Source organism: Gymnodraco acuticeps, unplaced genomic scaffold, assembly GCF_902827175.1.
Source record: "Gymnodraco acuticeps unplaced genomic scaffold, fGymAcu1.1, whole genome shotgun sequence".
Lineage (NCBI taxonomy): Eukaryota > Metazoa > Chordata > Actinopteri > Perciformes > Bathydraconidae > Gymnodraco > Gymnodraco acuticeps.
The window spans coordinates 3,387,057-3,401,916 of NW_022989810.1; the positions used below are offsets into that span (position 1 = coordinate 3,387,057).

At 41.3% G+C, this 14,860-nt stretch overlaps 1 protein-coding gene across 10 annotated transcripts in view; it reads right to left on the reverse strand.

The window, feature by feature from the left end:
• snap91a (synaptosome associated protein 91a) overlaps positions 1 to 14,354 on the reverse strand; it is a 56,762-nt gene extending 42,408 nt beyond the window's left edge. For 7 of the 10 annotated variants that reach the window (XM_034229377.1, XM_034229330.1, XM_034229355.1 and 4 more), the window contains exons 1-2: positions 13,993 to 14,354; positions 13,501 to 13,681 (exon numbers count right to left, since the gene is read on the reverse strand). In XM_034229377.1, the coding sequence (XP_034085268.1) occupies positions 13,501 to 13,630 (130 nt within the window). In that variant the 5' untranslated portion in view covers positions 13,631 to 13,681; positions 13,993 to 14,354. The remainder of the gene's footprint in view (positions 1 to 13,500; positions 13,682 to 13,992) is intronic. The other 3 variants (XM_034229321.1, XM_034229385.1, XM_034229371.1) reach the window with 1 other exon arrangement.
• Between the last annotated feature and the right edge of the window lie 506 nt (positions 14,355 to 14,860).

Here is a 14,860-nt window from a genome sequence, read left to right on the forward strand (position 1 = left end):
GGACTTTTACCCAGGAAGCGGCTTATGTCTTGTGTGAAACTAAAGTCAATGTTAGCTTATTTTATGAAGGTAGGTTAGGTTACATAACATTACACAAGGAACATAACTCAGTCATGTTATAATGTGTTGGATAATTGACTTAACGTTGCATTCATAATGTTATTCGTAACAGACTTCTCGTAAGGAACATGTTCCGTAATGTACTTAGCATAGGTTGCAAGTGTTATGGAAAATAATATTTTGTGGCCTTTTCTGTCACTGAACAATACATATTTGTTCTGCTTTAAAATGCATGTTTCCATTAGCAAATCAAATGTACTGTATATGTTGGAAAAAGATTGCATGAATAATCCTGCAAAAAATGCATTCAAGGTCCCTTGAATCCCTTCGAGGTCAGGTTGCAAGTTAAGTAACATACTTAATAACTCGCATACTTAAAATGTGTTGCAATGTACATAACTAAGGTAACATAGGTAACATGTTATCTAACATATTCAACTTATGTTACAATCGAAACATTTCCTGTAAAAGGTTCCCTATACAGGGTTTGTTGTTTAAGAATGTGCAAAACTGACCCTATAGTGGAGTATGGAGATTGTTGTAGCAGGGCCTGACCTATTGGACCTATTTTCCGGATGGGGTGTGAGAACTTGTCAAACATGGCGCAGTCTCCTGCACTGTCCTATAATGACATGTCAGTCTCTCAGCATACAAACATGCCTTTCAATCAAAGCCTGGGGATTTTTAGCTGTTACACCTCAACGCATTTCTTTTTGCTATATATTCCACAGACTCATACGTTCTTCCCTGCTCTCATTTACAGAGACAGCACCTGATCCGTCATTTGTGCAGCCCAGCGAGCAAAAAGAGGACAGCATGTCACATCCTCTACAGCGTGCGTGCCGTTGTAAAATGTACTGTCAATACCTGTCAGAATCACATGTTTACAGGCACACATGCAAACACGCAGGCCACATACACACAGAGAGAGACTCATGCTCAACTCTTTAGAATGGAGCCACGCATGAGTCAGACTCAGAACTCTTGTTTTAGAAATGCTAAACAAATGTATGCACAATATGCAGGCTCATCTGTTATGCATGAAATGTCTGGTACAATTCTCCCAAAATGACATTGTTCCATGCAAAAAGCTAACCCTGGGGACAAAGACATGAACTGATCCCTTAAAAAAACATGTCCCCGTTTGGCCACAGCTCATAATAGCTTATAACTTCAACCTATTGTTGTCAGAAAACTATTAAAAACACGTAAAAGGGTTGCATTCAAGTGACATATTCATTCATAACAATAACAATGGCCAATGGGGCTAAGAAATATGGTTATTTATTGGGCTTTTTTTGTTCCTGAAAGGAATACAATAGTTATGTGTATTGTAATAAAGGTAGGTCACTCAATGCACCTTAATGGCTGTTTAATGTGTCTTCGATTGCGTTTGATTAGGAGGTAAAGCACCGCACAAATAACCAGAATAAAACACAAACAACTATTCAGAGGAAAGCAGGGATAGTGCATTCTTCTTTTTTGTCATTTTATTTATGAGGTCATTTGTCAATAACAAACATATTGAATATGTCCAGATGTACACTGTATCCCTTTAGCAGGTAAACCATTGGGCTTGTATTGATCGAGATCTTCTACTTTTACACTGTGGACTCATGTGCTCTATTGACCCATACAGTCACTGTCACTGAATACAATATCAGGATGCCCATCTGCAACACCCAACGCACAGCTGCCAGGACTCTGATTTGAAATGGCACCATTTAACATATCAGTAACTGTAGGTGATATCAGAGCTGTGTGTGTGAGTGAACCTGAAAAAAAGCTGCTATGAATTCACCGCAGGACCGACCTATACGCACACACGCAAACTTGCACGTCACACTTGCAATATCTTCCTCATTTTTTCTTCATTTTTACAAATGTACCAAGGGGACATGCCAAGGTGGTTTCCTAGGCAACAAGCTCTCATATTTGCAGTTGAATCAAGTATGCTGTCACATTCCTTTGAAATTATATTCAAGTGCAAACTCCCACAGCAGCAAACTGATAGGAGTCGTCCAAACAAAGCCAGATGTATCGTATGTGAGTCATACCAGCCTTCACAAAGCGGTAAGATTCAGCACTGAATTCAAATTAACTCTGATGCCTGCACACACCTCTTATGCTGATCATTAATGTCATTATAAATCATAAAACGGTTTATCTATCATCTTCTATCATAGATTGTTGAATAGGTGACTCGTATCAGTGTATTCACTAATCCTTCAGTGCAGTACGAGCCATGCTGCACGATGCCTTGTTGAGCTACACATGAACGGACCATGAGAGCTCAGTTTATTTTTAGCTCCTCTCACCCTCCAGCAACATACAGGGGGAAGGAGAAAAAATACCCAGAATGCTCAGTGGCTCAGCGTACCAATGTAGGGTGGCAGCAAAACAAAGAGGAAGCCAATGGGAAGGAGGCACTGTGGAGGATGGAAGTGACATCTGAGGAGAAAGCCAGCGTGCCACATAATGCTGGTGGGTGCAGATAGCAGCGCTGTTTTCATATAAGCTTTAGCTTCTGTGACATTTCACTCAGCCATTGGTGGATTGTGTTTGCTGTGATGCACTGGTATATTTATTTTAATTTTTACAAACAAATGAATAAATGTAAGTTATATGAAAGCTATGAGCGTGAGGTCAACAGAAACAATGTGGCCAAGCAAAAATGCACCACAGAACACTTAAGCGTATAGGATGCAAAACACAAACTAAAACTTGTTAAATATTTTAGGACATAGCCTACCCATGTGGATTTTATAGTAATTTTGGAGTTTCACACTTCCACATTCACAGCAATTATTAAGTTAGCAAGTCTTTATCTTAAATTATTTTTGAATGCAGGCTAAACATGGGTTCCTTTCTACCCTTCATTACCATATGTTGTAAAAAATCCAGTAGAAGATTCATTAAGCAGCTTGAGTGTGCTGTAAGGTATAGCTACAGAACTATTTCAAAAAAATATTCTAACGCTAGAAAAAAGCTGTGAAAACCATATTTGTAGTTACTAGTTTGCTAGCTTTTTCTCATATTTAAGGAGCTTAGTCTAGCTAGCATAAGTTTTGGATAAACTCAACTGGGGTCAGGAGATAAGCTCACATCTTAGCTAGTCTGCGGCTAGTGCTTGTAGCCCTAGTTGGATTGACAGTAAACATTAGTAGCTTGTTCAGCAGTGTGTTAGCATGGTAGGCCTACCAGCCAAAAACGCTGCCTGCTCATTAATGAACAGTAACCTAAAGGCTAAACAACTTACAGAACATGGTCGGTTAGCTTATGTTGTTGAACTGTTTAGCTAGCCACTTGCATCAGAAGAGTACCTTTCTACATAGCTTCAGAAAACAAAAACAAACCTTTTTGTGTGGTGATGACGGGGTTGTTTCTGCAGTTTACACCCTTTCTTTTCTTTGTTATCTTTTGCTCAGTGCATCTTCGTTCAATGTTCAACAAAGCACCCAGATATTTGCTCAAGTCTATTTCCCTTCTTCTTGCCCACAGCTCTAATGAACTGTTTGCTCACTACTATGCTCTCAGACAATTCGACCAAATATCTCCTTCCTGACCAGTCCAACAACTTTTCCTTTGTTCATTCATTTTGTCCTCCTCAGCTCCTTTCATCCCTTGTTAGCTGTTCACCGAGGCTAGAACATCTCTATGGCTGCAGGTTCTGCTCCAAAGGAGGGAACATAGATACATATCCACCCTGCAGTCCCATGCTGAATCAAATAAGGCAGCCAAGAAAATGTTCTTTCTTAGTTGTACAGATACAGTAAAAGCTGTATCTGTTTAGTTCTTTCTAACCTACACAGACTTTATTGCAAACATTGAACTTATACTTTCAACAGTGATTCTATCACTGTATTACTAACGAAGATGTGTTTATAACCTCATACAGACCTCCAATTCACTCGGATATTCCACATGAAGTTAAAGTTAAGACAGTATAAACCTACTGTGTTCCTTGTCAAAGGGTAGATCATTCCTTATTGGAGAAGCTGTAGGGTCGCATAACGTTTACAATTAAGCCAAACTTTGGAGAACTATATGTGACAGGAAACACTTTTTTGTGACACTTTTTTATTGCGAATTCAGGACCTGAGGAAGAACTCAGCAGGAAGATATAGTAATAATAAAACAGAAGGGACGACCCGAGCCCCTGTGCATTATTCATATGGAGCCAGGATGTAGACATGGCCCTTTAACGTATGAGCTGCTGGATAGGCTGCTCAGCTGATTACCTGCATGCCAGGACAAGAGACTATTCATGTATATTAGGCCTCAGCATATAGATTTTTGCCATTTTGGTACAAAAAATCCCCCCAGAGATTGAACTCAACTTTAATATTAATGTTTTCATTCTCAGAGTAGCAGTGGCAAGGGCATTGCGACCTCCAAAAAACATCAGAAAGAAGACTGAGAGGCATGGCAAGAGGGAGGTGGGAGGTATTCAGAAAAGAGAAATTCATGTGAATTAGATGCTCTGATTTGAAGCAGATAATGGTCTGATAGCAGATAGGGGATCCTGGTCACAGCTCATTAATCTGGACACACACTGTTGGTAAGACAGTCCTCCTCCCACACAGTGTTTGACATGAGAGAGGCATTCTGCGGTGTTCACAGATCCCTGCTGTGAGATCAGCACTGCAGTTCATGCTGAGCGCTCTCACCAACCTCCTCTCACATTCCTCTGTTCACTGCAACTGGCCATTAGGCAAGCACAGCACAGAATCATTATAAAGTAGTAAGAATACAAGAGAAACATGGGGGTAGAAGTGGTGGTGGCGGTGAACGATAGAGTGGGCGAGGCAAAAGGAAAAACATACGAGGACCAATTAACTGAACAGCAAGTCTGGAAGATGCTGGAGGATACTTTCCTCCTTGTAGAGAATAATGACTCAGACTTAAACTGTGCCACATGTTTCAGAAGACACACAATACATCTCAGGCATGTTGTGATTGTGTCTTTTAGCTCAAATTGAATAAAATTAGCTTACAACTATGAGATAATTGTCACAAGCTATTGCCGTTCTTACACTAGACGCAATGGTATATGCTCCACGTCTGTATCTTAGCAAGTCATGGGCCTGTGTGATCTATAAAACCAACATTTAAAAAATATTTAACGCACTTTGCTCTGCCAACAGAAACATGTCATATAGGTGTTGGAGATGTCACATTGCTGCATGTTAAACCACTGCAAACTAGTCCCAACACACAGGAGTGTAACTGTGAAGAAGCATAACAAAATAACTAGCAGCAGTTTCAGTGAATATATACTGACAGCGTTTTCAGGCATGCCAAAAAACATGAATACTCTGTTTTAACTTCAATGTTTGATTCACACTGGGAGTGAAGACAGTTTTCCTGCTACAGGATTGACTGACAGTCCATGGACATGAGAGCTTCAGCTACTGTTGCCAGGAGACATGATAACCTGTATACATATAATCTGGCTGGTTGATATGAAGCAAAAATACAATCCTAAGGCAAACAGCTGACAAAAGAGATGCTATGAACCTAAATATTTCCAAACAGGTGTTTATTGCATAGCTTTTTCCAGTGGTAACAGCTACTACAACTTAAGCCACTTGTTTACAAGGGTTAGAATATTTAGGTATGTTATTGTTTTTGCTGAGTTAGATGAGAAACGTGGCACGTTACGACAACTAGTTTCAGAACCAGTGTGTACTAGTTTATGTTAACTACTCAACTTACAGTATGTACACAACTTAATTTAACTACACCTGAACATAATTATTTTAGCCCTAAAATGTCTCAGTAGTTTGTGGCCTTAACATAACCAAGTAGTATTGTTTGAATTCAAGACATTTACAAGTTTAAAACTTTGCATCGTTATGTGGTGGATCATTTTGACAACTATAAGAACTGGAAGCTAAAAGCCTAATATAAGTAAACGAACACGCATAATAACCTGAAATGTATACTCTATATATTATAGTAAATAAGCTCATAACATCAAGCTATTCCTCTAAACACAACAGCAAAATGTTACGATTTGTAACTACACTGAACAAAAATATAAACGCAAGACTTTTGTTTTTGCTCCCATTTTTCATGAGATGAACTCAAAGATCTAAAACATTTTCTATATACACAAAATAACCATTTCTCTCAAATATTGTTCACAAATCTGAAAAAATCTGTGATAGTGAGCACTTCTCCTTTGCCGAGATAATCCATCCAACCTCACAGGTGTGGCATATCAAGATGCTGATTAGACAGCATGATTATTGCACAGGTGTGCCTTAGGCTGGCCACAATAAAAGGCCACTCTGAAACGTGCAGTTTTGCTTTATTGGGGGGGGTCTGGGGGGGTCCGAAAACCAGTCAGTATCTGGTGTGAGGGGTAGGATTAGGGTTAGGGTTAGGGGTAGGGTTAGGGTAATGTTGTGAATCGAGTGGCCCATGGTGGTGGTGGGGTTATGGTATGGGCAGGCGTATGTTATGGACGACGAACACAGGCCACTCGATTCACAACATTACCCTAACCCTACCCCTCACACCAGATACTGACTGGTTTTCGGACCCCCCCAGACCCTCCTAATAAAGCAAAAATGCAGATTTTTTCAGATTTGTGAACAATATTTGAGAGAAATGGTTATTTTGTGTATATAGAAAATGTTTTAGATCTTTGAGTTCGTCTCATGAAAAATGGGAGCAAAAACAAAAGTGTTGCGTTTATATTTTTGTTCAGTGTAGTATTAGTACAACTTGCCTTAACTGGATTGACTATACTAAATGCAATGCACTTGAAATACAAGCTTTGCACGTATAGGTTATTAAAGCATGTAAGATAAGGAACATATCAGATAGAAAATAGCTTGAACATGCGCTAACACACACAAGACTTTACAACCCCTCCCCCCATTTCAGGGCGACAGTCTTTCCCTCAAATGTGGCAACACATTGATTGTGACTCATGTTGTGGCAACAGCACCTTAGCAGCGAAAGGGGACTCAGCACGCTGTTTATGTTTTCTAACCGCTTACCCTTCTGCCTCCTCCCCCCATCACCAGACACACACACACACACACACACACACACACACACACACACACACACACACACACACACACACACACACACACACACACACACACACACACACACACACACACACACACACACACACACACACACACACAGGTCCATGTATCCTGCATTAGCTTTGAGCAGAGTATATTCGCAACCTGTTAATTGGCGTGACCAGATTTAGAGTGACAGCAGAGCGTGTGATCATTATTGCAGAGAAATGCAGACAGTCCTAAATCCTGATCAGAAACAAGGTTATTATGATTAACATCGTCTGGGTTTGAACATAGTCTGCATGTAAAGAAGAGAAGGAAACCAAGCACATACATTTTCGGAAAACATAACCTTCTGTAGCTATAAATCCGTCGCACTCTCTCAATAACAAGAGGATTACGAGGTTAGGGCGACATTAGCAGCAGTAGATGGATATAGAGGCTATTAGAAGCAGGAGAATGGCAGAGCCTGTGTTTTGGGAAGCAAAGCCATCTTCATTTGGCAGACTTTCAAACCCTGTTACACTTTCTCTCTAGTTGTTACCCTGTGGGCCACCCTGCATGTCCTCTGATCCATCTTCAGGGCCTTCGGGTTCACACTGAGAATAAAAAGTGCCTGTCCAACATTCTCTTGCCTCATGGTGGATATATAAAATAAATGGGCCCATTGATTGAAGTAATTATTTGGCAGCAGCTGTTTTTGGTTATAAAGCCAAGTTTCAATGTCCTGCAGCCGCAGAATGATGTAGAAAAGAGTGTGCCAGACTTATCATTGAAAACTTAATTGATGCAGTTGACAGATATTGTGTTATCTACTCAGTCCTATCAATCCAACTAGACAGAGTGTCCACTGCAGTGTCCCAAACTCAGCCCTGATGGAATGTGTTGCAGGTGAGGAGATTAAGAAGGCTAGAATAAAACGCTGTGTGTAAATGAAGCATGCTGCTCTCTGACATTCATTCAATTCGGTGTTTAGCTATGTTAGCTTAAAGTAAAACTGATGAAATTAACCCTTGAGCAACATCTCTTATACAAATGTTAGATTCATGCCCATTCCTAAACGACATCATTCTTACATTCTGTGTACTTCTAATAATCAATCCCATTGCGTTTGTTCCTAATGAACAGGTTAACAAACATGCCAAATGAGATCATATTTAGTCAGTAGTAGTCACAGAGAAACGAGCGAAGATGCATGGCTTTTGCTTGTTCAGTGTCGAAGTAAAGTGTCTTTCATTTAAGAATGTATCCTCCTCATGAACACTACTAGTGATGGCCATCTTTACACGTTTCCTTTCATTCATAGCTTCAAGATTTTTTGTCACTGACAAAAAGTGCAGATCTTCTAGGCAATGATCTTCTTTGCTCCCAGTGATTATCCTCCTGACTCACAGCTGCAATCTCTTTCTCTGCATCCCTACAAAGAAAAACACATTCCTTCTTTCTCTGGGATGCTGCCAACGCCATGTGGCATACTCCCGCATGCCCACAGAGGCACACACATGCAGCCTATAAGCTATCGAGAGCCTTCTGTAAGACACACAAGGGCCGTGTGGGGTGTCAGGCAATCTGTGCTGCTGTGCTCTAATCTTTTTAGATCTTGGAGGACTTCTGATCTGTATCGCAGTCATCTGTCAGGCTCCTAATATAGACAGGAAATGTGTGCCCTAGAGACACATACCTACTATTGTGCAGATATTAGGATTACTTTTGTGTTGAAGCCTTTTCTCCTCCATAGAGTCTGCCATTTGTGGCCTGAAGAGACAAATCATATGTTCATTCCACTATGTTGAACTTTAAAGGGGCCCTATATGTTCAGTTGTAGGTTCATATTTGTATTTTGTGCCTCTACTGCGACATGTCTCCATGCTTTAATATTCAAAAAGCTCTTTATTTTTCTCATACGTGTCATCGTGCTGCAGCACCTCTTTTCACCCTCTGTCTGAAACCAGAGCCCAGTCTGCTCTGATTGGTTAGCTGGCCGGCTCTGTTGTGATTGGCCAACCGCTTAGAGATGTCCCGACCCTTAGCCATATCATGTATAATGTGTTGGAGCGCTAGCCAATAGAAGCGTAAGTGTTTCATATTGATGTCACTACAGCATGTTACGGAAGTAAACAAAGCAGTCGTATAATTTCATTTCATTACATTACATGTCACTTGTTAGACGCTTTTATCCAAAGCGACTTACATACTCAATACTGTGGACAATCCCCACAGGAGCAATTTGGGGTGAAGTGTCTTGCCCAGGGACACAACGACATGCTGACTGCAGTGGGGTTTGAACCCTGATCCCAACACCAACGCACAAAAACCTATATACCATACTACAAGAGAAAACAGTGGTTGATAAATACAAATTCAAGGTACCATTGGGTACTGGAACTGAATTCAAAGTGCCAGCTCAAATGTTAATTGATCCCAACCCTAAGGTTAGTTTTAGGGTATAAAACAAATAAACAAAGCTAACAGCTGCCAAAAAGATATACTGCTAGAAAAATGTCGTGGTGCCTTTGGAAGCTGAAGGACCTAATTCAGTCTAAAAGCTTCTTGAGTTTTCTCTCTCTCTGTCGGGCTTTGGGGTCACAGCATGAGAAGCTTACTGCTTGGCTGCTCTCTGGATGATCAGCCGAGCAACAGATACACATTTGGCTTTCAGTGGAACAAACCATAAAGGATTATTTGTAGACTATGGATAGTTCTGTCAAGACCTGCCTGGATTCAAGACTAGGATAATTGAATCCTCTTTTTTTAAATGTATTGCATTCTATTGCTTTGATGATGCTGATCAGATTGACCGACTACATTACTTTATGGCCGTCTCAACCCAACGCTGGAACTCAGTTGGAGAATGACGAGAAAAGCATGATAAGAGATATCTTTCGGCCATTTTAAATAATCTGTTACTCTTTAGTTATAGCCAGTTACCCAGAGGATACGGAATAAAACATGATTGCAATCAATAATATCTTTCTAACATCTTAATATCATTTAAATATGTACCTGTACTTTAGTAGGAGATGGAATGTCCAGGAGCAAAACATGCTAAATACATGTGAACGTGTGCAAACAGCAGAAATGACCCATCGTAATGCCAGAGACCATTAGCATGATGGGAAGATCGTTGAAGTGGAAGGAGAGGCTAATTAGGAAGATGACTGGTGATGCTGATGGATTGGTAAAGGAACATATTATGTACTGAAACGCAGTTTTATTAAGATGGACTTCTATTTCGAAAGACATTTCACAAAAATACAATTATGGTTAGGAAGATTGCTGTAATGTATGATGTAATTAATAATGCAAAGGGTATTTTGTGGAGAACACTGTGACTGCTATGTATGTAGCAACAGGTTTTCTGACAGTGTAGATACATATTTCTCCTCGTGTTCACAGAAAAAACACGATGAACTTCAGTTGACCCAAGCAGCACATTGGGTAAATGTCAGTTGTGGATACAATTACATGTAATATCAGAGGCATATCTACCATTGTTGAAATAATTCACCTTTCACCTAAGCCCTTTACTTATGAGTTTATTTAAGTTACCAAACTTGAACTGAAAGAGTTTGTATAAAAACGAAGATGTCCTTACTTTTTTGGTTTAACTTCATTGAGTTCTTGTCTGGTTCGGCATAATACTCAAATGTGACCAAATAATTCTGAAGTCTTACAGTTTACAGCTAAAGTGATTTGGATCAATTTATGCTATGCATTCATCCATTATGTGTAACTACTTAACCTTTTACAGCTATCATTGGTCAAAAGGAAGGGTTCACTCGATAGAATCCGGAAAACATGAAGAAAACCAACGGTAACACGAGGAGAACTTGGAAAGTCCACACAGAAAGTTGGGTTTATTGTGAGTCAACATTGCTAACAACTGCACCACTTTGCCGCCCAACACAGTCATCTAGTAAAGATGACTAGTTATGCTTTCGAGTTTTCATCTCCGTATTTAGTTTGATAGCCAGTTGGTGATATCGTTTGCTAAACAGCGGCCATTATGACCGTCATTTTTGGATAATAGGACAGCATTTGCCGTCTGCTAACCCAGAACATGTCGAGGTAGTTTCTTTAAAGACATACACGTGATGTGCTTGAGTGCAACAGTAACCAACCCAAAAAGTCCACAAACTGAATTATTAATCTCTACGAAACAGCTGTCTGTTTAAACGTTTGCTAACTTTAGCTTTCATTAGCCCCTATAAGCTACTAGTCAAACCATGACCAAGCAAGGCTGAAGAAGCAAAACCTCGGTGTTAGGGAATCATTTGCTTAGGTATTCAACCTTCGACCCAGATCATCATGTTCTCCTCTCACTGTCTCCTTTCCCATGGCATATGTCTATGGCCTTGGGTATTGCTGCTATCTCTCTTAAGGAGGGGCAGCTTGGGCGCATTGTTGTTGCCAGTCTATGACAGAGCACAAGCCGCCATGAGGTAGTTTACTCTTCAGGGACGTACTGTAGGTTCCCTGGCGCACATTATTTTCTATGGACGAGAGCTAGTTAGATTCAGGGTCCATATTGCTTTAGTCTCACTGATAAAGAATGTTGATTATTACACTCCACTCCGAACTAGTTAAAACATTGAGCTGCAGAAGAGTTCTTCAGAATTGGTTTGGTAACCGCCGTGTCAACTCGTGACACACCACCTGTCTTGTCAATTCTCCGGCCGTAACTCCAAATAAACCGTCAGTGTTTGCCATCAAAGCTCCAGCTCTCCTCGTGCCCCTCTGAGTCCTGTTTCCAATTGCTCCAGAGGTTTCCCCCACACTCGGGACATAAAGAAATAAGTATGTTTGCTCATGGATTCAACAATCCATTAGTCAGAGGGAGCTCTTTTGTAGGTGACTGAGAGAGCCAAAAGTGGAGGGCAGTGCTTCCTCTCTCTGTATTCACCACAACAGAGTGCTGACACAAACTTTGGCCAGCTCCCCTCGGCTATGATTCAACGCAGTTCATCATTCATTCAAATTGTTTAGTCTGGACACGAACAGACAGGCGGATCGATTCCTCCCGCTGGGTCTGAGTTTGTCATCTTGGTCCATTTCTTCAGATTTGATACTGAGGACATGATGAATGGCTAAATCTGGATTGGCTCATATCTGGTCCAACAGTGCATGTCTGGTGTTAATAAGTAATCTGTACACTAACCTGTGGTTAAGATAATTACATAAATGTCAGATTAAATGATTTCCTGATGGGGAAGGTCTTCAAAGTATGTGTACATTGTGTATATGATCTTTTAAGGCCAACGTTTATCTAATACGTTTATACTTTTATAGTCCATTCATCTGAACTGACTTTCATGAAAATGTGTGAAATTGTGGGAAGAACCCATTCGAATTTGAGTACCTAAAAGATACACATTAATGTCAAATAAAGTAGGGATTCGCTGATCTTACCTTTTTAATATCTGGGCTTTAATCGGCTAATTAAGCTGTATGACTCATTGAGTGGAAGAGACATGGATAACTTATTGTTATGTGTGTGGCAATAGATATCCAATTTGAGTTCTGGTGCATCATGACTGAAAGAATCATGGACATGTACACATGTGTTTGTGTATGAAGAGCAAACCCTTCTAGCACCCTGTGACACCTTTCTAAACATCACCTTCCTTAAATCCACTGTAGCATCATTTGTGGGTTTGTTCATCACATTTTAATCAAATGTATGTATGGATGCTCAGGATGGTTGATAACTGCTCTCAAATATGCTACATATTTACAGTTAATGCTGCATTAAGCCTTTTCCAAATGCTTTATAGGCTTGGCTTCTTGAAATTGAATTGGTACCCTTCCTCCATCCTTTCCCTCCCTTGTTTGCACCTTGCCAACAATTCAACAAATTGCACCAAGAAAACAGGCAGTGATGTATGCTGCAGTGCCACACACCTTTCTGCACTATCATAGGGGACCCAAGCAAAGGCTTGTGTGTGTGTTTAGTAGTACAAACACCACTGGAGCAACATGGAGGGAGCCGGTCTCCAGGCAGTAAGTGCCTGGTTTAAGGCTTTGTGGCTTCCTTCTGATGCTCATCTGCCAGCACAATGGGGGAAGAACCCCCCGCTGTAAGTGGGTAATAGGTGGTTTGTTCAATTAAAGCATAATGTTGGTTTGTGTACAGTATGGATGTACATGTAAGCACATACTGTGATGCTGATGAACACCCCCAAAGCATACTAACACACACTGGAGGAATGGATGGGGGGTGGCAACAATTGTGGTGTTGGTGTGTGGCCTAGTTTTACATGAGGAAGATTGATGGAGGGTCGAAAGGACACATAGATGAGGACATAGATGTATAGATAGATATATATATATATATATATATATAGATAGATGTATGTATAGATATAGATGAATAGATATATAGATGACTCACATTCCAGGTGCTTCTTCTTTGGAGCTGTCTGTTCATGTGTGGTGGCTTTACACACGGCCCGGGCCACCTCGGATCCGGTCAGGCCGGCCTGCGCCGCGGCGATGCGGTCCGTCAGAGTCTGCCCCGACATCTTCTCTGTCCGTGGAGTCCGAACCTAGACTATAGAGCGGCCACTACGGTCCTACCCCCCCCCCCACACACACACACACACACACACACACACACACACCGAAATGAACGACCCCGGTGTCAGTAATCCCAGTTGCCCTCGAAAGTACCACAGGCACACAGCTCTAGAAGAGAAATAGCAGGACACTTTCAATAGAATTGGAAATTATCTAAGTTGCATAACAATAGTGGCTGGTTAGGTTGGATCTGCACGCGTTTCTGGACTTTTCTACCCTGGAGATCGATATCCGTTCAAAAATAAAGGCAACTGCTAAAACCCTAAATCCTGATTTTAATTCTAGGCTTTTCCTTTCAGTTTCTTACTGTTCCGCGTTATTTGTCGGCCTGACACAACGCTCCCCTCCGGATGATGCGAGTCGCTGCCTCCCCTCCTCCCTGCTTCCTTCCTCCAGCCTCCTGGATAATCCTCTCCACCAGCAGCCCGACAGTCCTTGTGTTTCAGCGGGGTGTGTAGGAGAACATCAGGTCCTGGATGGCATCATCATCATCATCCCCCCAGCATCCAGTGCAGCTGTTTTCCCGTCTCCTCCTCCCGTGCTTCCTCTCTGCTGCGGCCCACCGTCAGCCTGCAAGCCCCGGCGATGTGCGCTTTAAGCCCGGGTAGTTGGATGGCGGTATTCCGAGTGGATGTGCATCCTCCAGTTTATTTAATTATTAATTTATCTTTTTATTTCTCATCACCCCGCCCTCTTCTCGGAGTCAGGTGACGCTGTATTACCAACCCCGCTGCTGCCTCTGTCATCGCGAGAGCTGGGAAGAGACGAGAGCTGGATGGAGGTTGTGGATGGGAGAGGACAGGAAGGGTTAATACAGCTACTCTACAGCCAAGCTTGGTTTCTCATCGTGCTGCTGCCACACGATGAAGGTCATATGAAGCGTGCGGCCTCAGTTAGCATTATTTTTAGTAAATGATGTCAAACTGCAGCCAGTCAGAATGAGGAGCTGCCTTCGTCACTGTCCATGGTGCTCATATGCAGGACAACTCTTTGCTTGAATATTACATTACATTACATTTAGCTGACGCTTTTATCCAAAGCGACTTACAATAAGCGCGTTCGTCCAACAAAATACAACTTGAAGAAAACAGAATCATAAAAGTACATCAGGTTTCATAGAACAAAAACATTTCAAGTGCTACTCAACTGGCTTTAGAAAAGCCACTGGCTTTAGA